The sequence below is a fragment of the Drosophila guanche genome, unplaced genomic scaffold (assembly GCF_900245975.1).
Source record: "Drosophila guanche unplaced genomic scaffold, DGUA_6, whole genome shotgun sequence".
Classification (NCBI taxonomy): Eukaryota; Metazoa; Arthropoda; class Insecta; order Diptera; family Drosophilidae; genus Drosophila; species Drosophila guanche.
Window position 1 is genome coordinate 3,050,690 of NW_022995749.1, and position 26,848 is coordinate 3,077,537.

General features: G+C 45.8%; 3 protein-coding genes and 4 non-coding genes across 8 annotated transcripts in view; 5 read left to right on the top strand and 2 right to left on the bottom strand.

Moving 5' to 3' along the window:
• LOC117584933 (protein Skeletor, isoforms B/C) overlaps positions 1–15,851 on the top strand; it is a 20,015-nt gene extending 4,164 nt beyond the window's left edge. The window contains exons 2-14 of one of the 2 annotated variants that reach the window (XM_034274092.1): positions 5,057–5,133; positions 5,209–5,360; positions 10,629–10,740; positions 12,279–12,412; positions 12,489–12,573; positions 12,639–12,839; positions 12,972–12,992; positions 13,086–13,410; positions 13,476–13,690; positions 13,751–14,022; positions 14,089–14,219; positions 14,281–14,444; positions 14,502–15,851. In XM_034274092.1, coding sequence (XP_034129983.1) covers positions 5,057–5,133; positions 5,209–5,360; positions 10,629–10,740; positions 12,279–12,412; positions 12,489–12,573; positions 12,639–12,839; positions 12,972–12,992; positions 13,086–13,410; positions 13,476–13,690; positions 13,751–14,022; positions 14,089–14,219; positions 14,281–14,444; positions 14,502–14,660 — 2,048 coding nt within the window. In that variant the 3' untranslated portion in view covers positions 14,661–15,851. The remainder of the gene's footprint in view (positions 1–5,056; positions 5,134–5,208; positions 5,361–10,628; positions 10,741–12,278; positions 12,413–12,488; positions 12,574–12,638; positions 12,840–12,971; positions 12,993–13,085; positions 13,411–13,475; positions 13,691–13,750; positions 14,023–14,088; positions 14,220–14,280; positions 14,445–14,501) is intronic. The other variant, XM_034274093.1, reaches the window with a different exon arrangement.
• LOC117585875 lies at positions 1,335–1,500 on the top strand. The gene has a single exon (XR_004573957.1). It is a non-coding gene; the product is annotated as a U1 spliceosomal RNA (small nuclear RNA).
• Positions 3,028–3,193, top strand: LOC117585874. The gene has a single exon (XR_004573956.1). It is a non-coding gene; the product is annotated as a U1 spliceosomal RNA (small nuclear RNA).
• Positions 15,852–17,078: 1,227 nt separating the features above from the next.
• LOC117584932 (larval serum protein 1 beta chain) lies at positions 17,079–19,723 on the top strand. Its single transcript, XM_034274091.1, has 2 exons — positions 17,079–17,377; positions 17,448–19,723. The coding sequence occupies exons 1-2, from the start codon at positions 17,168–17,170 to the stop codon at positions 19,599–19,601; spliced, it is 2,364 nt and encodes a 787-aa protein (XP_034129982.1). The 5' UTR covers positions 17,079–17,167; the 3' UTR covers positions 19,602–19,723.
• Positions 19,724–19,898: 175 nt separating this feature from the next.
• On the bottom strand, positions 19,899–20,064 carry LOC117585877. Its single transcript, XR_004573958.1, has one exon. It is a non-coding gene; the product is annotated as a U1 spliceosomal RNA (small nuclear RNA).
• Positions 20,065–21,108: 1,044 nt separating this feature from the next.
• Positions 21,109–21,273, top strand: LOC117585873. The gene has a single exon (XR_004573955.1). It is a non-coding gene; the product is annotated as a U1 spliceosomal RNA (small nuclear RNA).
• Positions 21,274–22,326: 1,053 nt separating this feature from the next.
• LOC117585007 (protein pellino) overlaps positions 22,327–26,848 on the bottom strand; it is a 33,879-nt gene continuing 29,357 nt past the window's right edge. The window contains exons 4-10 of the mRNA XM_034274246.1: positions 25,070–25,301; positions 24,284–24,475; positions 24,028–24,216; positions 23,857–23,955; positions 23,636–23,789; positions 23,390–23,567; positions 22,327–23,323 (exon numbers count right to left, since the gene is read on the bottom strand). Coding sequence (XP_034130137.1) covers positions 23,197–23,323; positions 23,390–23,567; positions 23,636–23,789; positions 23,857–23,955; positions 24,028–24,216; positions 24,284–24,475; positions 25,070–25,301 — 1,171 coding nt within the window. The 3' untranslated portion in view covers positions 22,327–23,196. The remainder of the gene's footprint in view (positions 23,324–23,389; positions 23,568–23,635; positions 23,790–23,856; positions 23,956–24,027; positions 24,217–24,283; positions 24,476–25,069; positions 25,302–26,848) is intronic.

Consider the following 26,848-nt stretch of genomic DNA (forward strand, 5'->3'; position numbering starts at 1 on the left):
CTTTGTGTGTCTGTTTTTTTTTGGGTTGTTTTTTTAGTATTGTTGTGTGTTGTTGTGTGTAGTGTAATTCTTTTCCCTTTTGTGGGTGGAGGGTTGGGGGGGGGGGGGGGGGGAGTGCAGTTTTTAACAAGCTTATCGCATGTTTGCAGTCAACAGAAAACAAACTTTGTTTTCCATCTCCGAGCTCTGGCGTATCCATGGCTATGTAATCTTGTTCACACCAGCAACCAGCAACCAGCAACCAGCCACGCACCCAGCCAGGGCTATCCATGGCCAAATATCTGCCCCTCAGTTGGTGGGCACTCGGATTTCACGTGTGTGTTTGTGTGTGTGGGGAGTAGTTCTAATGCCTTGCAGATTGTCGAGCAATTTGCAGCGATTAAATTAGCTCAAGCGTGCCGCGCAGGAAGATCTCCCATTTCCCATTTCCCATTCCAAGCTGCTGCTGCCACGGACTAAGGTATTAAATGTATACAAAATGCTCCACAAGCTAAAGTGGAAGCAGGAGTTAGAGTCCGGAGTCCACAATCAAATCTGTGGTTGCATACACATGAACCACCACCAACTGGAGTCAGAGAGAGTGAGAGAGAGAGATACACAGCAGGGGAGTGAAAGAGAGACCGCACAATGCCTGTGTGGGTTTATGTTGGGTGCAAATGTGCCACGCCTCTGGCCCCCATCCATCTCGGACAAATAATTCTCTCTGATGTTGGCGCGCAAAATGTTCTAATCTCTGCGCTGGATTTACACATTGCTTCCCGGCCCACCCACTTCATCACCCACTCCACCCCTACGCTACCCACACTCTGATGCACTCGCGACTAAGCCGCCCCGCCCGCGACCCCTTCACCTTCCCACATTCCCCCGCACATCAGCCACATTGAAACTTTGTGTACATATTTGAGTTTCATTTCGTTTGTGGCTAGGTTTCGGCTAACATGAAGTCATAAAATTGAAATAAATATAAATGCGAGTTGCGCCAATGATTTCCAGCTGAGCGGCTACGCCTCCGTCTGAGCGCGCGTCTCAGGGAGGGCGGTGGCGACAGCACAGCGTGTCGCTTACAAATCTCCCAAGAGTGCCGGGCTTACCATGAAGCAGATAATGCGCGGGAGGATTTCAATGTCCTTCATGTCTTGTGCTGTAACAAAATAAAAGGGATGCTCTCCTGGCCAAACGTTCACATATTCCCATTCCCATCCATTCAGTTGTTGAACATTTTTTGTTGCATACTTTAGGTGACACCGCGTACGAGACAAGTTGCCGTGCACTATAATTCCCAACTGGTTCTGACCATGGCACTAAGGAAACCCCCGAATATAGCTGAGAAGAGCATACTTACCTGGCGTAGAGGTTAACCGTGATCACCAAGGCGTGTTCCTCCGGAGTGAGGCTCGGCCATTGCACTTCGGCTGAGTTGACCTCTGCGATTATTCCTAATGTGAATAACTCGTGCGTGTAATTTTTGGTAGCCGGGAATGGCGTTCGCGCCGTCCCGACATAAATAATAAATTTACTCATCTGCAAAACTCTCGAAGAATCAGACATTCCGTGCTACTCGTGACAATTCGGACCCATATGCACTCAGTAGATTTGCTCCTATATTTTTTCATCGCTTAAAAGTCTGTGCTTAGCTAAAAACGACTCTTAATTTCTCTGTCGGAGACGAAGATCACGGTCGATGGATCCATAGCACATGAGATGAAAGATATATTTGGTATCATTCGATTTGATAAATTACTCCCATTAAAAGGGAAAGCAATGGTATGTAATTGGAACAAATGTCTGTATTCCAAGTACCAGAGAAGAGGTTTCTGGTTCCATTCTTCATCGATCATTTGGGAGGTGATTCACTTCAGGGCGGGCCCATTCCATTCATTAGCGGCCCTTGTTTAGTTTTTGTTCGTTCCTTCGTCCAGCCTCCTTTTCCGCGTTTTCCTATTTATTTATCATCATTTATTAAACGCTTTCGCTTCCTTGCCAAGTCTTGGGGCCCAGTCCAGCTCAGCTCCCGCCGTTTGCCAAGAAAGGAGTTCTCCGAGTCCTGGCTGAGCTCGGAGAAAAAATTGTCGCTGTCAGATTACGGTGCAATATTGCTTCCAGTTGCCATATCCTGCCGTCTTTCCGCCCAAATGCGGATAAAGATGGGTGGCGGGGTAGCAAGGGGACAAGAGAGGACTCCCCCTTTTTTGGCTTTGACACAAGCAACAATTTACTCGGTTTCAGGTTAAAGTCATATCGTTAGCATTAACGCTTTTTGATTTTTATTGAGTCAGCTAAATTTTATTCGATTTGCCCTCCATCCCCACACACAGAAACACACACACACACACACACACACACACACGCTCTCGCAAAGACAAATACAGATGCAGAAAGAATACCGGCAACATCCCCTGTCAGAAGGGTACAGGACAACATTCCTGGGGAGGAATATTTGCCAGCTTTAATGAGGTTGGGCGGCCAACCAATGAACCCGCCGGCAAGGGGCGACCTGCTTTCCGCTCCGTTCCGTTCCGCTCCTTTCCATTCCTTTGCTCTGCTCTCGGGTGGAGTCTATCTCGGAAGTAAATGAAAATTTGATTTGGAATTTCGTGTGTCCTGGGTCTGGTGTGGTCGTGCGTGCGTACCAGAACCGAACCTCCCCCAACGAGGATACGAATGATGATGATGTTAAGGCTGCATGCGGATGGCTGATGCTGATGCTGATGCTGATGACGACGTCAAAGTCGAAGATGGGCATGTGATAAAATAAATTACGGCCAGATTAGTGCGAATTTAATTATCATTTGTTCCTTTGATGTCGCCGAGCAGAGTAAATAAACGAAATAAATATGAAGATTATACAAAGAGCTACTCGTGGCAGTTATAACATCATTAGACTGAGGTACCTATCCCTCTAGACTGGAAATTGCCTCACGGCTACCTGAAAATTCTCAACCTCCAGCAGCTCCTACTCTATAATATAATTCCCAACTGCTTCTAGCTGCTGGTAAGTCGAAACCCCAATGCTGAGCTGGGAAAGGCATACTTACCTGACGTAGAGGTTAACCGTGATCACCAAGGCGTGTTCCTCCGGAGTGAGGCTCGGCCATTGCACTTCGGCTGAGTTGACCTCTGCGATTATTCCTAATGTGAATAACTCGTGCGTGTAATTTTTGGTAGCCGGGAATGGCGTTCGCGCCGTCCCGACATAAATAATACATTTCAAGATCAAGTCCAATAATCCCACTCCTTATTGCCTCCAACGAAAAGCAAATATTTGGTGTACAGTGAGAGTCAATCATTGTCGTGGCAAAATCGCTGGTTGCCTGTGGTCACCCAGCCGCTGACTTCACCCTGAGTATTCTCCATTCGGTTACGCACTTGTCTAAAAGGAATGTGGCCAGGGGCAACCCTTTTGCAGCCAGCATGCATGCAGATTTAGGCCTGGACTTTGGGTACGGTCTCGGAATCGGCCTGGGTGTCATCCCCTGCTAAGTACCCCTGGCAACCCGTTCATTTATAGAGCTTATGTGTCGTCAGAGGGATCTGCCTGCACTTAAATGCGATTAGTAGATTGAAAACGTTTATTGTTTTCTGTACCCGAGGAACATCGAATGGTTGCCTGGGTGATTCTGCGCCTGCTATCCCTGGACAAATGCCGAGTAAATTCATTTGGGAATGACTGAAAATGTCACGCCATGTGGGTCGTGTTTCCATCTGCTTTGCTCTCTCGGTGTGTCCGTTTCGTTTGCCAATCAATTTTCCCTTTGCCAGCCTGGCAACAAGTCAAAAAGAAATCCCCACTCTCCACCTGGCAACGTCATCGACGTTTGCCTCCCTCTTTTTATCGGCTGTGAAAAATCTTATCACTTTCAATGACGAAATATCTGTGCGGCTCAGCTGTAGACGAAGACGCCGCGTCAGACAGACACAACCACTCAGCCAGCCAGAAAGATAGACATGGCCATTGACTATTATTTGCTGGCTTGCCACTCTCCACCTTCCAGTGTACATCCCCGTCGAAGAGAGCTGAGCAGCTACCAAACATTATTAACAACAACCATCATCAGCGGTCGTGTGCCGGCTGCCTGGAGCCTGGCTCACTTCATTGTGGATAGATGGGATGGTTGTCTCTGCTGCTCTGGGTGGGAGGCAGGATGTCAACGTGCTCGTCATCACTTTGTATAAATATCCTCGAGCACGTATATTTCATGGGGCCACGTGCTCTATATTGGAGCGGCGGTCCAAAGACTTTGGAGATTAATGCACGCATTAGTTGATTTAATTCATATTATGGCTATGGCTACGGGTAAGGGTACACGGGCTCTTCTCTCTGGTTGTCCTGGCCACCGTCAGCAATTGAGACATTCTGGGAAATACCCTGGCAACAACTCAGGGACTGAGCCACCCTTGGGTTGAGCTGACGGCATCAGGATTTAATATCGAATCATTTGCTGGAACTTGCACAAACTGAGATTGCAACGAGAGGATTTGCCAGAGCCACCTTGCGAGGCGAGGCTCCTCCACCATTGACTGCTGGCTTCTGTTTAAACATTTGGCATACATTTGCATTGTTTAGCCGGCAGCGGAGTTCGCTACGCTGCAGAGTCAGTCTTAGCATTGAATTTCAATATATTTCATGGTTTTCAATCAATTTTGAAGCCCAAATCCCACTGGGTATGGGCATGGTATGGCAGCAATTTCCCCGGGGACTTGTCAAGAGGATTGCAAACAGAGTTGACTGACTACTGAGCCAGTTCGTCATCATCATCATCATCAGCATCAGAGGGAGAAGCAGCAGCAGCAGCAGTTCCCCCCGGAGGTGGGTTGAAACTTTTTGTATGGCAAAGCTCTCTGCTCTGGCCGTGGATTAATTTGTACACAGCAGCTTCAGCTCCCTTTGTTCGTGTCTAGGAAATTTCTTGCGGATTATGAATCCGTTGAATCAAAGGCAGCAACTACTTGCACATAAATCTGTACGCGTGCACCTGAAACTGCACTGAAAGTTTGTTTAAATTAAATTTCACTACAACTAACAAAAAGTCTCCTCCTCTCTCTCTCTCATCCATAGCTGCCAGACGAGCACCGCCAGAGCCCTACTATGGCCGCTACATCGGAGATTTTACGAACTTTGCGCATGGCATCAAGGTACGTCCATGTCCTTAGAACATCCCAGCTATGATGATGATATTATGTTAAATATTACGTTACTTTTGTGTACAGGGTCACATCTATGCCGTGGATGAGTCAACGATGTTCGTCAAGTCGTTCGCCTACGACGGCACCGGACCGGACGCCTTCTTCTGGGTGGGCAAGACGCCGCGCCCCAGCCCCGATGGCTACATCATACCCTATCCGGAGGAGTACACGGGCGTGTGAGTACAACCCATAGCGGGGGTTTCGGTTTTTCCATTGATGGCCAGGACCCCAGACCGTGTCGGGGCTGTTGCTCCAGCTGTGGATGCTGATGTCCTGGCTACTCAGGCGCGTCAGGCCATTTCCTACTCGGAGTGTCTGGGTGTCCGTGTGTGTCCGTGTGTGTCCGTGTGTGTGTGTGTGTGTGTGGGCCATGTATCCTTGCTGACTTTACGTTACGCACGGCTGACAATGAAACCACTTTCAAAAATTAAAAAACATTTTTCATCTCTCCCGCCCGTTTGTGCCCGTTTGTGCCCCTTTCTCCTTCCCAGATCCATTGTCGCTGCTCTTGTTGTGGCTGTGGGATGTGAGATGTGAATGTTGATGTTGTTGGCGTCGCTTCGTTGCCTCCTAATGTGAAAAACTCATTTATTTCTTTACGTTAGATTTGTGGTCATGCGAGCTTGTGGAGGCAGCAATCCCAGCCACAGCCACAGTCATAGCTGCCGCCGCAACAGCAAACAATAAAAGCCGCAAGACAGCAGGAAAAAAGGAGGGGCAAGTTAGCTAAAGCTAGCAGGCTCTTCCTTCACTTTCTTGCCACTATTTACTTTGAGTCGCCACAAGGTTAAGCCGCTCAACTACTTACTATACCTTGCCAGCCGCTGTCTCCTTGCGCTCCTCTCCTTGCCACTTGAGCACACTAAGCCGCTCTTGGCCTCCGCCTTAGTCCTAGTCCTCGGCTGATCCGCTGCCAATGCCGTGACACGCACACAATTTGACGTCATTTGCCTGCTGCTTAGCCATTGAGCATTGCATATTTCATTATCACGAACAATTCAGCAGCAAACTAAGCCTGCCGCGTGCTCGCTTCAACCCATACGTGAACATTCCCCAAGCCCAAGGCAAAGGTGAAGTGGCCGGCCCCCCACTCGTCATTGACATTTTGTCAGGTGCGTCAAAAGAAAACATGCCTCGGGTGAATTTTGTATTTGATTTGCATGGCTTAAAAGTGGAGGTGCATATGGAGAGGGTTAGACAAAGGCAAGGCAGCCATAGTTAAAGACCAAAAAGACAAAAGTTCGCAGGGAACAGGGTAAATAGAGAGTCCTAAAGTCTAATCCAAAACCTTATTCAGGTATTCTTTTATTCCAATGCCTTTATTCTGTGTTTCTTCCCACAAAAACTATATCCAACATAATATAATCCCTCCATCGGCATCGCCAGATATTCGATTCCCTTTTTTTCTACACCGCTTTTGGCGTGTGCTTTGCATGGGTATATATTTTGTCAATGCCAAAGAATAACAGAACGTATCGTGGGGAGAATAATCGAGCCAAAAAATACACCAAGCCACTGCGCAGGCTCCTTACCCAGTTCAGTACCACAAAAAAATACATAAATAAATGTATCTAAGAGTTGGATGTTTACGCGTTGGATTTTCCCCATTCGCAAGCAAAAAATGAAAGCTGTTCAGCGCGGTTTCCCGGCTCAAAGTGGTATGTGAATCCTTTGCTTTTGATGATGTTTGATGATGTGTATATGGCAGGCATAACACCAAAGCAAACCAAACCAAACCAAATTCACAACTCAGAGCCCAGCAACTCAAGACCCAGGCTATGCGGTGCTCGTCCCCCCAAAAAACATTCATATTGTAATCGACTTTAATGCGTTTCATTGTTGATGCCACGTGCCGGGCTTTATTAGTTCAATGTACAACGATGGCATCGCCTCCATTTCCATTTCCATCTCATCCTCCACTTCCGCATTGCTGTTCCCCGCCCGCACATCACGAAGCGCTACATTGTGTGTGTGTCAGGGGCTGGGACTGGAACTGGGACTGGGACTGGAGCTGGAGCTGGGACTGTGGCTGTGGCTGGGGGTGAAAGTGGAAGCCCGGAACGCCGCAGCGATTGCACGCTTTTACGCTTTCAGACACATTACCCACCCTCCCCCTCCGTCCACTCTGGGGCAGAGTGCGCGGAGTACATTACCGGGTGCACCTTCTGACATTGGCAAAGAGGAAGGAGAGGCATGCACGGCATGATGTTGATGATGATGATTGCTGTATTATGTGGCGCTGTATTTCCAACAAATTGTGCCCGTTTATTATGTCTAATGATTCTGATGGACTCGTCGTGCGATAATTGATAGATGCAACTGATTGGCAGCCTGTCCCCAAAGCTTCACCCTCACCTCTTTTTGTGGCACCCACCTGCTGACGAAAGCAAGCAGAATGGCAAGTGACAGCGCCTCAGTTGGCTTCTTGCTAAGCTTCTCGGGCATGCCAATCAACTTTAATTATCCCAACTGTTTCTGGCGGGCTTTCCCCTTTGAAGGGCTGCCAATGGCCGGGTCCTGCTGCAGCTTCCTTGCTGCTCACTTCTTTCTGTGTTCACGCTCGCTTTGCCTTGCATGGAGAGAGAGAGAGAGAGATGGGTTGGGGGGTTGGGACGCTGCCAAGTGGGGAATGTGTCACAATGGATGCATCGAGCATAAGTAATTAAATTAGAATTTTTTGAGAAGCATAAAAGCGACGCCGTGCTGATTAACGCCCGTTACCATGACAATGGGGGAGGATGACGCCGCCACGCCACTCGTCCAACCCCTCCGCCTGCCCTCTGGCTGTTGTTCACTTTTGCATCTCCGCTGCATGGGGGGCACGGCACCCTTTTACTCCCCACCTTCGTGCCTGCCTTTTCGCTTAATGCTGATTTATGCAGATTTCATTAAAATTTGCTGCATGCAAAAAGCAACAGCAAAGTAGCAAAATGAGTTTTAGTTTTGTCCTTCATTGTCAGTGTCGTTAGCGAGCAGTTGTACCCCCACCCCGTTATCCGCTGTACCCCCTGTACCCATCACTCATTGTGTTAATCAACACTGACAACACGAAAAACTGTTTTGGGCTGTCGACTTGCCGACTCCGATTCTGATTCTGCCCAGCGAATGATGTGGCAAATGGCTTTAACTCGATTAAGCAACAAAAAGTTGCTCGCAATACCCACAGCCGCATATCCCTGCTCAGAGACCCAGCCTACCTACCCCACCACTCCTCTCAGTCTTCAAGTAGTTTCGCCTGTTGCTGTCAGTTCGTATGCGCGCTCGAAAGTAGGCAACGCATTTCACAGCTCAGACGGTGGGAAGGCAAATTGAAATTGAGCGAAAAATGCTGCACAAAATAGTAAGTATTACTCATCAAATAATGTCCTTTAAAGGTGGATATTCCTCTCTCTGTTTATGCTGTTCTCAGCAAAAATGCTTTGCTAATTCTTGTTTGCTGCTTGGATGATTAATGCCCCCAAAAACACAAGCCAAAGCCTCCTCCTCACAGAATTCCACCCACGCTGCACTTTATTATAAATTTAATTGAGTAGTCGTTGCCGGGACTCATCTGTTCGTGGTCTGTCGCCGACACAAGCGACAAGTGGAAGTGGGAGCGCAGGGGCTTCGTCACGGAAACATAAAATATTCATAATAATTTTTGAATATTTTTGGTGGTGGTTTCCCCCACCGGTCTTTGTGTGTGTGCCTGTGTGTGAGGTCTGCGGTGTGGGGTTGACTGGGTGGATGGGATGGGGCTCTGTGACGGGATGATTGGATGGTTTGCTTTTGTCTGCTGAGTTGGCGCGTTTTATTGTCCGCAAAATGCTGGCAATTGTTGTGCGTTTTGTTTACCAGGCGAATGCAAAGCGAGAGAGTCAGCAGGATTAGCAGCAACAAGTTGAAAAAACTTTACCATCACGGAGCTGCTGAACATTTGAAATTCCGAATTGGGCTTAGGGGCAGAGGGGCACACAGAAATATGGAATGGCAGGTCCTCGTTGCTCGCAAAGCCTTCTTCCTTTTGGAATTGTGAATTTCCAACTAATTGGGTGAAAGCGCACAGAGGCTTCCCCTATTGGCAGGCGTCATGAGAGCAAACAGAATAAAATCGATGAATGGATGGATTTTGTCTGTGTGTGAGGTCTAAGTGCATCAATAAATGTCGAACTTGCAGAGGCTCTTGCCGGCTTCGTGGACAAGGGGAAAGGACAAGCAAATCAAATAAAGCAGCAAACATATTTGCCATACGGAAACAGTAATGGAAGCAGGAATCGAAAGCAAACAGAAGTCGAAGAAAACTGCTCCTTCGATACACTGGAGACACTCGAGACACTGAGGGACAGGGAAAGACAGATGGGGGTTGGTATTTATGTACATATCTGTGATACATTTGATGGTCTGTTGACATAGAACCATTCAATTTGTTTTGGCTCATTAGAGGACTGCAACTGTTGCTGGAATTGGGAGTCTGTACAGGGACAGGGACATGAACCTCTGAACCTCTGACCCGCTGTCAACGTCATTTCAAGGGTGTTGGCTAAGTGCTTAGCCGTGTCTAATGCGGCTAGCGTGCCCTGTCCTGACATTCATTAGACAGCGACCTTTTCGTGACTGACTGACTAACCGACTGACACTTGTCCCAGTCCCATCGATCGTCAACCCCACCAAGCACCCTCGACAATCTCACTGAATCAAGCTGCATGGCTGGCTGTGCACTTGCTGATGGATGTCCAGCCACCAGCCATGAAGACAGCCAAAGGCAACCCCCTTGGGATTGGCATACTTAGACATCAAGTTGATTATGAAGACTCCCTTCCCACCATGTGTCTGAGACTGAAGTTTCATACACAAATGACAGATGGATGATACAAGATCGTCTTTTGTTAATTACGATAATTTCCTGCGAGTATGCCAAGGCATCATCAGATGCTCCCACAGCTGCACGATGATAGATGCCCAAAAAAAAGAGTCGCTAATTGGCCAAAGCTTTGAGCGCAATGCAAAAAGTTGTAAGCGGCATCGAAGCATCGTGTGTAATGCCTCGCTTCGTTGCATTAGTCATAAATCTTTGTCAGAGTGCGCTGCATAAATAATGCGAATCTGTATGTGAAAATGCGAAATGTTTGTGGTTTGTCGTGCGTTCCGTCGTGTGGTTTTTGCTTTACATTTAATGATTCCGCTCCACCACAGCTGTGGGACATGCCACCTAATTGGCTGTGGATTCAGTACGTAATGAAGTGTTGCACTTTCCAAGCAGTCTTCACATCAATCCGAATCGTACAACTAGTGCAAACACAAACTAAAGGCGTGCCCCATGGCTGTATCCCTTAAATTGGGTTGAGCTCAGTTTCAGATTTCATTTCTAATAAACTTTAAATATCTGCCAACAGAGAGACTGAGCCCCTACAATATTTAATCTTTCGTCTATTATTTTGTTCTCTCTTTTGCTCTTCCACCCACAGAGATCCACCCATTTTGCAGGCCCACAACAAAACGGACATCATACTGCGCTTACCCATGGGCAAAAGGATTAAGGACATTCGCTGGCTGTCAGTGTGGTGCAGGCGCTTCACGGTGAGTCCTTTTACTTCTCCGCTCTCTCCTCTTATCCTTCCTTTTCGAAATTGGTTTTTTTTTACTGTTTAAGATGGCACGCGCCATCCTCCTAGATTTATGTGTGTATTTAGCCGGGCTCTAGCCTTACTTTGTTTTTGTAATTACATTTTTGTAATTTAACTGCAGCACAGTGGGAAAAAGATTTTGCCCGCCTCTCCTTCGATTTGGTCCTAATAATCTTGCTAATGGACGTTGGGTTTGCCCAGACAAGCCACTTATCCTTTGTGTGTCTGTCTTTGAATATCCTTTCTTAGGGCATCCAGCCATATATTTGCTGCTGAATCTCGCTAGTCTTTCCGCTTTTGTTGGGGCATTGTGCAGATTTTAATATGGGTCAGGCCGTCCGGGCAAGTGGAAACTTTGCTTTCATTCGAGTTTTAGATTCTAATTACTCTGCTGCATATGCAAATCTATTGGCCAGCTCTCCTCTGGCCTCCCATCTCCCCCACGCCAAGTAATGTTTGCCTTTGCCACGGAGCGCATTTCGTTTGTTGTACTCTGCCCGAACGGAAAAAATGGTTATAGAAAATGCATTCTCAAATAAAATGCTGTAAATTGCTAACAAAACTCTTTGACTCGATTTCCTTGGGTGCCCGTTGGAGCCTTTTTGGGGCTGGAGTTTGCTGCTGCTGCTGCTGCTGCTGCTGCTGCTCGGTCGAATAAAAGATGGCGGCCGTAGTAAAATAAATTACAGCAGACATTTTTGATTAACTCAAGTGGTTGCATATAAAATACAGACACACTCTCTCACCCACACACAAACACTAACACACTCCCTGCTATGTACACACTCGTATGGAATACAGGGTGCCCCAATTTGTATCTGTTCCGCTATCGCTCTCTCTGTCAGTCTCTCTCTCTCTCTCTCACTCGCTCTCTCTGTACCTGTGGGTGGGTGCTACGCTTCTTTCCATTGACTGACAGCCAAAAAACTTCTTGGGGGCTGGCTGCCACACACCCACACAGCGGCATCCCATCCACATTGGGGTTAGTTTGTCTGTGTGTGTGGGTGTCCTTGTGTATCCTTCTGTGTCTGTGTGTGTTTTGGCGTCTGTATGGGCGAGTTTTGTTTGTGGAGTTTTGAGCGCGCATGCCCAGTTTTTTGTGTTTGTTTGTGTGTAGTGGTTCATGGGGTTCGTGGGGCTTAGGGTGAGGGGTACGGGCTGTGTCTGTGTCTGTGTCTATGTGTGTGTCGTAAAGCCCCACACAGATGCATACATTAACATACATTATGTACAAATGTACAACAAAATGTTTGTTTGTTTGCTTAGCAAATGTAGATCATATGTAGATGTCATGTAGTTGTAATGTAGAGTTCCTTCTGCATAGTTCAAAACAAAATGCATTAGGAAGAGGATTCCAAGTGGCCATGCCACGCCTTGAACGGAAAAGGGAATGGAAAATCAGCTGTCTGTGGATAAAATATAAATCTTTACCCTAAATATTCTTTAAATTGCCTTGTCAAATATAATTTACTAACACAAAATTGCTTGCAGGTTGATTTTGGTGAGGTATTCATTCCACCTAATCTGGATATACCCAAGCCGCGGGTACTGCCCGAGTTCAAGCGTCTGGCCCATGGGCTGCGGTCCAGCAACATCAGCGTGCTCGATGCCAAGACCTTCTACATGTAAGCTCTCACTCATTACTGCATTTACATGTCTCCAAATGTGGTTGACACTTTCCCTGCTTTTGCCCCATCGCAGACCGAACCTACACTACGATGGCGCCGGACCCGATGCCTACTTCTGGGTGGGCAACGGCAGCGAACCCAACATCATGGGCATAAAGGTCAGTGGTGACTCAGCGAGGCTCTAGAGCTGGACATTCTCCCATTTCAAATATATGTACTTCAGGTGCCAAATGAGGTGGGATCCCTGGAACCGCTGCGGGGCTATCAGGGCGAGGATATTGAGATTCAGCTGCCGGGCAGTCTAACCGTCTACGACATTGACTGGCTGGCCGTGTGGTGTGTGGAGTACAGGCACAACTTTGGACACGTTTACATACCGCGGGACATGGATGTGCCGCCAGCCCTGGGCCAGACAAAGATCACGGTGAGTGTGGGATCGAGTGGAAGTGTCCATAGATCTATGGAGACAGTTGTGGACCGATCCATCTGCTAGCATTTACTCATTTGCACCAAAATTCATAATGTATATCTCTCTGACCTATGCTCGCCGCATTAGCCTCCATGGTGGTATTCACCCGTGAGTACTAGACTTAGCCTCATGCATGCCTGCCCCACGCCCCGTGCCGCTCCTCTAACTCTCTCCCCTTTGTCCCCTTTGTCCCCATTGCAGACCACGACCACGCCCAGGCCCGTGTACAGCAATTGCCGCGAGATCCTGCCCAACAAGCTGCAGGTGAAGTGGGAGCTGCAGGGTGAGTATCTGCAGATCGAACTATTCGGCCGCATCACGGAGGATCAGTACATGGCCTTTGGCCTCTCGGGTGCCAACGGGCGTGCTCAGATGTCCCAGTCCGATGTGGTGGTGGCCTTCTACGACACCAATGCCCGTGTGTTCCGCGCCGAGGATTACTTCATCTCCGACTTGTCCCAGTGCGATGGTCAGCGCGGCGCCTGTCCCGATGAGCGCATTGGAGCTCGCAATGATGTGCATGTGTGTAAGTGACTGAGAGTGCAACATCTGCTGGCTGGGCAAGTCTCTTATTAAACCTCTACTTTCCAGTGAGCGGGGATCGTAAGAACGGAGTGACCAGCATTCGGTACAAGCGTCTGCTGCAGACGAACGAAGTCATCTATGACGCGGCCATACCCATTGACCGCGAGGTGTCCGTTATTGCTGCCATTGGACCGCTCAATGCCCGCAAGGAGGCCAATGCCCACTCGCACACCGCCAGTGACCACAACCAGGAGGACATTCGCATCAACTTCTCCGCTCGGGTAAGTCCCGAATGTTCAGCCAAAGAGTAATTGTGCTTCAGCTTTGGGGGCGCTTTCCAGAACGACCATTCCTGCAAGAGTTCGCTGTACGAGGTGAAGGACGAGAGCGGACCCAGGCCATGGCCCACGCGTAAGATCGAAGGTGTCAGGAAGTTCCGTGCCAGCATTGGGCCGACGGGTGGCAAGCGAGGCTATACGGCCATCACGGGTGTGCCCTCGTGGGGCATTGCCTGGTATGTGAACGATCTGCTGATACCTGAGATCACAGTGGAGCGTGGCCTGAACTACGAGTTTGTCATCGAAGGCGGCAGCGATCCCGCCCAGCCAGCTAGGTGAGTGCACTCATCGCTTTGCTTGGATGTACTTCCACTAAGGATTCCCTTCTTTTAACACAACAGATATCATCCATTCTACATCACGGACTCCCCGGAGGGCGGCCTGGGCCAGAAGATGGGTCTGGAGGCGCGTAAACAAAAGGCCTACGCCGGTGTGGAGTACGACGAGGATGGCAATGCCATACCAACAGCCGGTGGGTGATCCTTCATGCTCTTCCATTATTCTCCATCCCTCATCCTGGTTTCCTCTTTCAGCTGGACGCTACTGCGAGTGGGAACATCTGACCGTTGATCGTTCAGCGGAGATCGAGAGCTTTGAGGAGTATGTCAAAACGTTGGTCTTCAAGTGCGAGGACGGAGAGCCGGGCTATCTTAACTGGACGGTGCCCATGAATGCTCCCGATCAGCTGTACTATCAGGTTGGTGCCTCAGTCTGACATTTCGTGGTGCATAATGACACTCTTCCCCTTTTGCAGTGCTTCACCCACAACAATCTGGGCTGGAAGATCAACGTGGTGGACATGGGTGCATCGGGTGGTTCGGTTGTCAGTCGGGGCCTCCTGGTCTACATAATTTCAACAGTCCTTAGTCTGGTTGCGACACGCCTTCTTGGGACTGGCCATGTACTTGCCTGATAGTGTTCTGGCCACAGCCAGTTAATTGGTAGAAATTAGAGTTCAACTTCAAAATGATCGACAGACAAGGTCTCCCACATATCCCAGAACACTTTACATATCCCTCTGCCCTATGGTTTTCTTCCCTTCTATTAGTCCTGATTCCATAAGCAAACCCGGAGCCTTGTCTGTTGGGCATTTGTGGGCCATTGGGCGACACTCACAACCAGGCTAATATCATCTGAAAAACATATCTCGATAATAATTCATAAGATGTAAAACTGTTGAAATTATGTGTGCATGCGTGAGAGTGTCCACTGTAATTCCGGGCATAGAGAGTGGAAGTGCCGCTCCTGTGCGGTTGATGGGAATAGAAGGAAGGGAGAGAAACCTTTTTGTAAATTTACGAGTATGGAATTCTACTTTTTTACATGTATACTTATTAAATTTACTTATACATCTACATCTCTAGTACCGTAAAATTGTAATTTTGATAGAAACTACGAACTACAACAGCAACTAAATTGCGAAGAATCCAGAAAGCCGACAATAATTACGCGACACAATGACAATAAATTGTAATGCAAACATGAAGATGGTAATAAAATCGAATAAACCTTAGCTGGGCCCGCAACTGACGCCCATGGGCAGTGTACAATAGGAATTATAATTAATATACTAAACATCTTATATAAGAATTAAGAAAAGGCAAAGGCAGAGGCAAGGCAAATGCAATTTGTATGACAATAAAAAAACTCTACAGATATGTGAACTTTTGAGGAAAGCGTTGTGGAGTGGACAATACAATAATTTTACACTATTTAAATGTACTGAGAGAGCTAAAGAGCGAAGAACAAAGAGGGACAACTATGTTATTTAATGCTACTAACTACTGTGGTGCTTCTTGTAACAATATTAGATGATCTGTAAATCACACACACACACAAATGTATTAAGTCCCTCTCCAGGCACGCCCTCTTTGGGATACAGTTTTTGTTATCGGATGGTTTTCGCGTAACTTTTTAAACTATATTTGCATAATTGGTGTTTTTATATAAGCAAGATATACACACGTAAATACATGACAATACACTATGTTTACCGGAGGAAGGGCCATGTGTGTGCTTATGTTTTATAATGTTAAGGCAGAAAATATTCAAGGAAACTCCCAACTATGAAAGAAGTGCGACAATACCCGTAGGAAACGGACAAGCATGGCATTAAATGTATTATTATTATTAACTGAAAACTGATGCAAACGAGCATGTTTGGACTCCATAGAAGCAGATAAGCAGAGATGCATATGGCAAGAACGAACCCATTTTGAATCAAACTTATATAATAGCATAAATCGTAAATGAAGTAACTTTTCTTAAAAGTATGAGTGTATTAATAATAGTGGACACTAATGTTTGTTAAGTTTCTGTTGTGCATTGTGTACGGCAATGCTTTGACGTTTTTTTACCCCACTCTGAGAGTACTTGGAAAATTCCCATGAGACGAGATACATTTTGGAGTGTCAAAGGAGTTTTGATATTGAAATTAGCGTTGGGCTGGGGGCATGATTTGTGAGTTCAATTGATTTTTGTATAGTTAAAGCAGCTAAGCGCACAAGAGTCCAATAAAGAAGGAAAGAAATGAAGAGCGATAGCCATAGCCATAGCGAAACGGGAGATAAGCGAATCAAATACTTTATAAATAAATTCATACATTTATATTCAAATATAGTACATACGCATATACATACAAACACATTCAATTAAACATTCAAATAAATCAAGAGAAAAGACAAAGACAAAGAAGAATATCCCAAGTAAATATACAAATTTCCATGTCGATTATAACTTAACATCTACTTACTTAGATAGCAACATTTTTCTGCATTAACTAAGAGAATTACTTTCATTACAAACTACAAATAAAATCAAAATAAAGAACAAGAAAACGAATCACTCACTGAAACCAAACCATTTTGAAATGTTAATGTTGATAAATCGTTAAAGATCCCCTGGAAGCTGCCAAATTGTGGCTGGTAGCGCCTTGGCTTGGATTGACTTGGCTACAGCTCACGAATATTCTACCCAATAAATAGCTCAAACAACAAAGTTGCATCTAGTTTATTTTTGGCTCGTGGCACCCGGATTAATGGCTTTCATGATTGCAACTGCAGATGCCCCTTGGCGACAAACTGGGGTCTGGTACTGGGCAGCGTTGGTGTGATTGATAAGGAACAGTCCGCAGCGCTGACGACAGCTGCGCTGTCCAAGCAGCCCAAGATTGCTTGAGACAGATGGTCTGACCACCTGAGATACACTTGCCGACCCTGACCTTGCACTGAACTGCACTGGACTGATATCATCATTGATTCGCGACGTCTTGTCAGATATTGGCTGCTGCTGCGACTGGCAGCGGGGTATATAAGCAGCGGCAATGGCTGGAGAAAGGCAACAGTCTTTAGGCATTGGATCCATTCAGTGTGTCTAATCCGGAGCAGTTGAAAGTTGAGTGTGGTTGAAGGAGTCGTCAAGATGAAGATTGCCATTGCATTGCTGGCCTGCCTGGGCCTGGTCGCCGCGGCCAGTTTCCACCAAACGCATGAGGTTAAGATCGCCGACAAGGGATTCCTCATGAAGCAAAAGTTCCTCTTCGAGGTGGTCTACCGCATCGAGGATCCCCTGATGTTCGAGGATATCATCAAGCTGGGCGAGAAATTCTATTTCGATGAGTCCTACTACACTGTGAGTGTTCCCTCCACAGACCAGTCTCCAATTGAATTTCTAATGCCATCGAAAAATGTATTCCCCACAGCACTACGATCTGTACATGAAGAAGTTCTTCGAGGCCTACAAGATGCACTCGCTGCTGCCCAAGGGCGAGTTCTTCGGCCAGCTGGTGAAGTCTCATGCCAAGCAGGCGCGCGGTCTCTTCAACTTCTTCTACTATGCCAAGGACTGGGAGACGTTCATGCACAACGTGGCCTGGGCCCGCATGCATGTGAACGAGGGAATGTTCGTCTACGCCCTCACCCTGGCTGTCATCCACCGCGAGGACTTCCACGGCCTGATGCTGCCCTCCATTTACGAGATCTTCCCGCAGTTCTTCTTCAACAGCAAGTTCGTGTACGAGGCTGAGAAGTTCGACTACGAGATGTGGATGAAGACGACCATGTACGAGAAGGAGTACCTGGATGTCTACTTCAAGGGCCATGAGCACGGCAACATGTACCAATACGGCGACTACATGTACATGAAGGACTTCAAGATGTGGCAGTGGTGGAAGCTGATGGGTCTGGGCGAGCACTGGTACAGCGAGGACAAGTACATTCTCCGCGAGAACATCTACGAATTCAACCAGGACACCAAGTGGCTGGCCATGATGAAGGACGTCAAGGTCTGGTGGATGCCCGTCGACTACACCCGCGACCTCGATCTCTACAACGAGGAATCGAAGCTGTCCTACTTCACCGAGGATCTGGGCTGGAACGCATACTGGTACTACCTCAACATGGACTACTCCTTCTTCCTCGACGGCACCACCTTCGATCTGAAGAACGACCGCCGCGGCGAATGGTGGCTGTACAATGTCCACCAGCTGCTCACCCGCTACTACATGGAGCGTCTGTCGCACGGCTTCGGCGACATTCCCGAGTTCTCGTGGTACCACCAGATCGAGATGGGCTACGATCCCCAGATGATCTACTACAACGGCATTGGCTACAGCTACCGCAAGAACTACTACGACATGGAGACGTACGGAAACTTCGAAATGCTGGACAAGATCACCGGCTTCATGAAGCGCATCCAGGACATCATTGAGCTGGGATACTACAAGACAATGGACGGACACATGATCGACTTGCGCAAACCCGAGTCCATCGAGTTCATTGGCAACATGATGCAGGGCAACATCGACTCCATGGACAAGATGTTCTACCAGTTCTGGTACATGCTGGCCCATATGTACTTCGCCGATGCCGACTACCACCAGATGGAGGTGTACCCCAACGTGATGCTGAACTTCGAGACCATGATGCGCGACCCCATGTACTACATGTTCTACAAGTCGATCGCCTCGATCTACTTCAAGTTCATGCACTACCTGCCCAAGTACACCAAGGAGCAGCTCCTGATGCCCGGCGTGACCATGAAGCACGTGGAGGTCAGCGATCTGACCACCTACTTCGATCTGGTTGACTTCGATGTGACCAACATGCTGAACGACAAGATGGTCTTCCACGACGGCAAGTTCGTCTGGGACAAGTCTCTGTATGCCCGCCAGATGCGCCTGAACCACAAGCCCTTCACCTACACCTACACCATCGAGTCCGACAAGGTCGAGAAGGTTGTGGTGCGCGCCTTCCTGGGCCCCAAGTTCGATGAGTTCGGCAAGATGATTTCCCTCACCGAGAACCGCATGAACTTCATGGAAGTCGATGAGTTCTACTACGACCTGAAGGCTGGCAGCAATGTCATCACCCGCAAGTCCAACGACTTCTACTGGACCGTCAAGGATCGCACCACCTACACCGAGCTGTACTACTACGTGATGATGGCCTTCGATGGCAAGTACGACTTCCCTCTGGACATCAGCGAGCCCCACTGCGGCTTCCCCGACCGCCTGGTCCTGCCCATGGGCTGGAAGAAGGGTATGCCCATGCAGATGTTCTTCATGGTGATGCCATACAACGCCCCCAGCCACGAGCAGTTCTCCACCTTTGACTACACCTACTCCTGCGGCATTGGATCCGGCGCCCGCTTCGTCGACAGCATGCCCTTCGGCTATCCCTTCGACCGCGACATCGATGAGTACGAATTCTTCGTGCCCAACATGTACTTCAAGGATGTCACCATCTTCCACACCGACACCATGGAGCCCTACTACAAGTACAAGGGCTACACCAACTACGGCCACTTCGACTACACCTTCTTCCGTGACTACTACACCAAGTACTTCAAGTTGTAAGCGGTGTGTCTGTGAGGCATGATGGCGAACACGGTACGAACCTTCTGATTTGATGAAAATATCACTTTTAGCTCTTAAGTTCTTGCAAAAAGTCAAATAAACTTTCGAAAAACAGCAACAAATATTAGCGTGATTTGGTTAGTGGTGAAAGTTGAAAAGAAACGAGGGGGAACATTGTGAGATGTTGCAATAGCTATAGGACCGGCCGATAAGCATTCGTAGTATTCCAACCACACATACAACATCTTATAGCTAAATAAATTATTTTCTAGACTGTAGTGTTTATTTATTATTCATGTCGGGACGGCGCGAACGCCATTCCCGGCTACCAAAAATTACACGCACGAGTTATTCACATTAGGAATAATCGCAGAGGTCAACTCAGCCGCAGTGCAATGGCCAAGCCTCACTCCGGAGGAACACGCCTTGGTGATCACGGTTAACCTCTACGCCAGGTAAGTATGCTTTCCTCAGCTATGTTCAGGGGTTTCCTTAGTGCCATGGTCAGAACCACTTGGGAATTATTAGCATTATCGTACATCCCCAAAGAACTCTATAGAATTTTGACAGTACATAAATAGTATGTAGTATATACGTACATTTGTATTATGACTTTTAGCACTGTCTGACGATTGTCTCTTGACGGCAGTTATTATCTTTTCTTTTTATAAATATTATAAAAGAAAATGTGTAATGAAACTGAACCCAATATCTTGGCATGTGGATATACTTTTGTCAAAGGACTACAAGATTAGCAGATGTAGGGCCAACAAGTATCCTCCTGGCCTTGGGGTGCTGAGATACATCGACAGTGGCCGGACCACTCGTACTCCCTAGTTGAGAACCTCCGAATCAGGGCCGTGCCAAGGAATATTGTCGCCCGAAGTTGTAAAACAGCGCTTCCAAACACCTACTTTTCTAATTTCGAGTCCAAATCGAACCCCCAAAATTTGGTAGACCGGTTCAAGTACCTCTTTCTGCCGTATTTAAATACATAGAATCTCCGACCGGACTAAAAGTGGTGCTATTTATGTAAAATTCTGCTTTGCGTTCTATCATCCCTCCGTTTCATGGTTGCGAGCTGTTGTCAGACATCAGCTCGATATGCCTGTTTCCCATCGATAGTCCCTGGTTCATTTTGCAGCACTGATTACCAAACAACAAAAATTGCGGACAACGTGTCCGCAACCATTATTTTAAAAATCTATTATATTAGGTTATTTTATGGAAAAAAAGAAGTTGTTTTCCACCTTCTCAAGATAAACAAAAACAAAACATCAAAATATTTAAAATCAGAAAACAAAATTAGAAATAATCTTATAACATTTGTTGTCATGCGTGGGGTTTGAACTCGTGTCCAAAACAGCTGACATCAACATTCGTTGCGTCTTATACCTCTGGGGGTTGTTTGTCAGTTTCAGACTTCATACAACTTTCAATGACATAGAATTCCCAACTGGTTCTAGTCGTGCGAGCAACGAAAGTTTAATGCCGAGCGCAGAAAAGCATACTTACCTGGCGTAGAGGTGAACCGTGATCACGAAGGCGGTTCCTCCGGAGTGAGGCTTGGCCATTGCACTTCGGCTGAGTTGACCTCTGCGATTATTCCTAATGTGAATAACTCGTGCGTGTAATTTTTGGTAGCCGGGAATGGCGTTCGCGCCGTCCCGACATAAATAATAAATATGAACATAGAAACAATTGGTAGGAAGTGCAGGCGAAGAAATGACATTTGTCTCGTTTAAGGTGGCATGAGCTCAAATCCCATTCATGACAATTTTTGAAACAGTCTTTCTTTCGAAAGTTTCATTGACATCACATTCGCTGCGGCGCCTGAAGAACCCGGTTGAAAACGGACGGTAAATTTGGCAAAGCAACCAATTTTTGATCTCACCGTTACTGTTTTTAGCACTTCGTCGCTAGCTAACAACAAAAGTGTTTTTATGCGTCCATATACCTTAATATGCATGATAATGGCGAGCTATGCTGTAAGAAATTACATCTGGTTTGGACCTTAAGGCTTAGTATATGTAAAATGCAGAAGGCGTCTCATTGCAGTCTCTTTCTTATAGATATAAAGCTATTGGCAAGCTGAGCGGATGACAGCCTTAACGGCATTTATGGTTCATTATATTGCGCATGCTACAAGGATGGACAGAAAAATGTATAATTTCGTCGATAGTGAAAGTGAAATTTGAGGTGTCATTCCTAAATTTAGAGTATACTTTTTCCCTAGAAAAACAATCTTATGGTTTCTTGAATCATTTAAAGACATCAGATCAGTCATACATTATACATTTATGGAATTCAATTGCACTGCCCACAATTGATGATGCTTTCCCACACAAAAATAAATATAAGTACACTCGTGATTTTTTGTTTATCGTGTATGTGTGTATTGCTAGAAAGTTATTTTACATTTTGTATTTATTATAAACTATTTTGTTGTTGGTTTTGTTTTGTTTGTTTCTCGTTTTTTGTTAGCGCAATGCTGCGGCGCAACACTCAATGAACACACAAGAGTGTTAATGCATACAAAATAATAATAATAATAATACAAATAATCGTAATACATAATAATAAGATGTAAGATTAATTAAAATAGTAATGCATAATGCGATTTGGGCAGAAAATGAAAGAATAAACCAACGCACACATGCATACATGCTTGTGTGAGTTCATTTGGGGTCATACTAAATGCGTTGCGTTTTGTTTCTTTTTGTTATACTTTTTGACAGAGTTTTGAAACTGTACATGTTGTTATATGCTATTTAGAATATGCTTTACCGCACCTAGCACTTCGATCTAGTCAAATGCTGGCTTATAATTGTTTTTGGGGACATCCACTGCAGTGGAATGAACCCACCCCTTGCTAAATGTAAGCTCTAGATTTGGTGAGAAATACATAAATGTGTGTGTGTTGGGGTGTGTTGCTGCTTATGGTTGGATTTGAGAATAATTGGTTTTAACGATTACATTTTCGAACTTGTTTGCTTTCTATTTTGTTTTTTGTTTTTTACACAATTATACACAATTAATGTTGCTTATATATCTGCGATTTACATTCATATGCTTTTCCTATGCTCCATTATGACAACTTATGCAAGTGCTTTCTCCTGTTTGCTAGTTGCTGATCGCTGCCTCAATTAGTTCAAATTAATTTATACAAACATCAAAGTTGAACATGCAATTTGAAGGGGTGGGAAACGGTTTTGCTATAATGATTGGTCAAACATAATCCAGCAATTGAAGAGCAGCAGCAGTCGAAACTAATCAAGAAACACATAATCGGTAATCAGAGTTGCTAGCAATCACAGCAAATGCAAGTACAAAATTCAAATCTTTTGCTTCGCTTTGCTGCTTATTCAATTCAGTTGTTTTCAGTTAGCAGAAATATGTTTCAGTTTCAGTTTCAGTTTCCGTTTTCTGATTTGCATTTTAAATATTAATTAATGGTAATAAATAAAGCCTAGTTTTAATGCCTGCTTCAAACTTGGACATCGTTCAATTACTACAAATATCTATATAGACGTAAATACAATTGTTTATCATTTATCATTTTCATTTATATAATTATATTTATGTATACGTATATTTAATCTAGATTATCCTGGAATATTAATTTAATGTAGCCAGTCGCGCCATCCAACGGCGTCGCACAGAAGGGACAAACAGCCTGAAAGCCATTGGTGCCGTGCGGTATCTCAACATTAGCCCAGTATCTGCAATATAATCGAAATCATTAGTAGAATCAAAGTGCGATCAATAAGAATCTCTTTCGCTCTCACTTGACAGTTTTCTCAGTCGCCATGTGTCCGCATGGATTGAATGCATACGTTGGGGCACCCACATCCACATAGAAGGCTGGCTCCAGGCCCATGCAGAGGGTGACAACGGGACCCAGCTCCAGGCACATGGGACAACGTCGAGCGCCAGTGTTCTCATCCTGACCCCAGTCGTGATGACCTGCAAACAGATAGAGATAGAGAGAGATAATTAGTTATGTGGAACGCATGAAGAGACTGGACACTTACCCTGTACATGGCCGCAGTTTAAGTACACATAAGGCTGATTCACCTGATCACTAATGTTTACTTTGCGTGGTATGACCAGCGTGTTGAGGCCCACCGGGCACTGTGGACGACCGGCATTGATGGCATCGATAAGTTTCTCCAAATCGTGTTTGGTCTGCAAAAGAAAATCGTTATAATTGTAAATAAACCCTCTGGCATGGACTCTCAGTGATTCTACTCACCGGCGAGTGTTGCAAGCCCTCGGCGGAGCGCCATAGCAGCGTGGCACCGCAGAGATCAATAAGTGTGCCATCCTGCAAGATGTTGCATTCATCATAGACCTACAAGTGCACACAGAAGTCACAGATTAATCAGGAATACACATGTGATGTGAAATGCGCAGTAAAACTTACCGGTTGACCCTTTTGCTGGGCAGAACGCGATTCGCGCAGGCTAAAGACATCCCCACCCACGGAACATTCACGCCAGAGGCCGCATTTGGCATTGCCGCCACAGAAGGATCCTTTGGGATGCATGATCAGAACACCGTTTGTGGTTAGGCCATCGATTTCCACATTATCCTGCCACTTGGTTGCCTTTTCCTGGTTGCAAAAAATGGAAATCTCATTAGTTATCTATCGACTGGTGTGTGCAAACACAAACACTTACCCCAAGGAATATATTTCTGCTTGAATCGAAGCCGGCGGCAAATATTCTCGACTTGGCAGGCTCACACCGATTGACCAGAATGCGGCACGCAAACCGGGAGATTGTGCTCTGCATCACCTTGGCATCCTTCTTATCGCCCGGCAGCGTATCCATCACAACAAAATCAATTGGGGACTCTGAGGAGCGTCCCACCTGCAGGAGAAAAACGAATGAACAAATTAGCCAATTGGTTTGAGTTTTTGGGGAGGCGTAGCACGAGGGGTGGGGCTTCCGAGATGTGAGTTTTTCCCTGTTTTCTATCTGGCAATTTATCATGGTACAAACAAATGGCAAAACATGCGATATTGGCATTACACTTCAGGCGCACAAGGAGAACGTTACTTTGACTGCAATCAATACTCGTATAAATATTGAATGCCGTTTTGTCTGTGCGAATGAAACTTTTGACCCTTTGCACCGGCAATGCGTGTACGAAGGCTAAAAGGGCATGGCGTATGGGTATATTTGCATTCGTGTCGATGTTGGGTATAGACAAAAGGAAGTGCTGATGATTATGACAGCAGTTTAAAGCAATTATTTTATAATGTAAACAAAATGTATTATCCGTGGATAAACTATGAAAAATGGATACTCTGCACTTGTGGGAGCGGAAACTCTAATTAACCTAAATAACATTCATCAAAGTCATGACTAAGAAGAAGTTGCCAAGACAGCTTAACATCAAACTCAAACTGGGCCCCACAGCAGTTTACACCTTCTTTCCATCTGCTTCCTGGGTGAACTCACCTGAAACATATCCGTTTCCATGTCCTCCTTGTACTCAACAATAACCGCCTGGTTGCGTGAGAGCGTGTACGAGATTGAATGCTGATTGGCATCCAGAATGGCCTTCGATGTTTGTGGCGATTGGACGATATAGTGCTTGGAGCGCTTCACGCCGCTGGCCTCTGTCCGTTTGTGGAGCACAAATTTGGAGCGTCGTCGTCCGCGATCGCCCTGTGGCAAGTAGCCATTGTAGCTGCAACAAACAGAAACAGAAACAGAGAGAGAGAGAGAGAGACATGTAGTGTGTGGTAAAGTAAAGCCAATTGGGGGCATGTGGCACTATTGCCCAACTTACATATATGTACATATGTATAAGTATGTACATACATTCATTTATTTTGTGGGTCAAGTTCTGTTTACACAATTAGTGGGGGGTTACAGTTCCACACCCTCTGCGTTTTGCTTCCCAAAGATAATGATTCCTCCCCACACAATAATAACTCAAAAGAATTGCGGGTTAAGTTCTCTGTTCTGTTCTCCGCCTCCCATTTTTTGCTACATTAGCCAGACCATAAATGTGTAATTACCGCGTTCAGCTATCGGTATTAAGCAAATGGAAATAATTATTGTTGAGTCATGGAACACAAGAAAGGGCTCATCAACTCTATCTGGCGTCGGTATTTATAGTCGTATGGGAAGCTTGGGGAAACAGCACGATCGAGTCAACCAGTGATTTAGAGTTTGTGTGTGCGGGGCAAAGCTAATAGCAATGTGGCAACACACACGCACGTGCTTAAATATTATTGAATGAAAAATTATGAGACATAATATTTAAATATGTACCTCTCACAAATGGGTCACCCTACTTACTGCCTGGTGCTCTCTTCTTGTATTTTTGCAGTCGCAATTGTGTTATCTCTTGATCTCTGATTTACTTGATCTTTTTCTCTCTCACGCTATTTCCCCTGCTCTTGCGGTATTCTAATGCTCTCTCGGCAACAACAACTCTCTGGCTGCATCGCTCTCAGCAAAAACGGAACTTAGCTTAGAGCGGAATGAACAACGAACGGGACTCTAGACTGCTGATGGGTTATTGTCAACCAAAAGAATATTCATTTAAAATATTCCCAAAATACACTATGCATTTTTTCAAGAACTCTTAATCAGAAATGCGTTTAAAGAGCATTGCCCAAGACACCCGCGATTCCTTTACTATTTTAAGCTTAAGGAACTTATTTCTCAAGAAGCAACATCACTCTTTACAAAACCGAGGCCGTAATTAAAGATTTCATTAGTATCAAACACATTATACTTTAATTTGAATGCATTTTATAGTCAAAAGCGTTCAATAACATCTTGATGCCTATAAATTCCTACAAAAGACACCATATCCACCATATAAATCCCTTCTTTTCGAATCTTCTACATAATTTTCGCCTTTATTACTATCACTGTTTGATATCGAAACAATTTTATGATCAGACGACACATAAAATGTGAATAAATGTGTTTTTCCCCAATTTTATTGACAATCCTCACAAAGCAATGCCCTGAGAGATCATCTACTCATTCCTCATGTTTCCCCCATTAAAAAACATGATTATTTTCAATTCTATGAAATAGTTTTCGTGGACATTCCTGATGTAAAGTTCTGAGAACCACAGAGGCTGATGATTTCTTTGGGTTGTCGGAGATTTCTCACATGGCACACCCAAGTTTTGCGACGGTTTATGCTTTTGAAATATTGTTTCACATGGAATTACTTTTTTTTGTTTGTATTATTTTAATGGGATGTGTTGA

What these genes read in the sequence shown, in the direction of transcription:
- LOC117584932 (XM_034274091.1), top strand. Translation starts at nt 17,168, where the DNA reads ATGAAGATTGCCATTGCATTGCTGGCCTGCCTGGGCCTGGTCGCCGCG. An exon ending in TCGATGAGTCCTACTACACT is followed by an intron (nt 17,378 to 17,447) that starts GTGAGTGTTCCC and finishes TATTCCCCACAG; the next exon opens with CACTACGATCTGTACATGAA.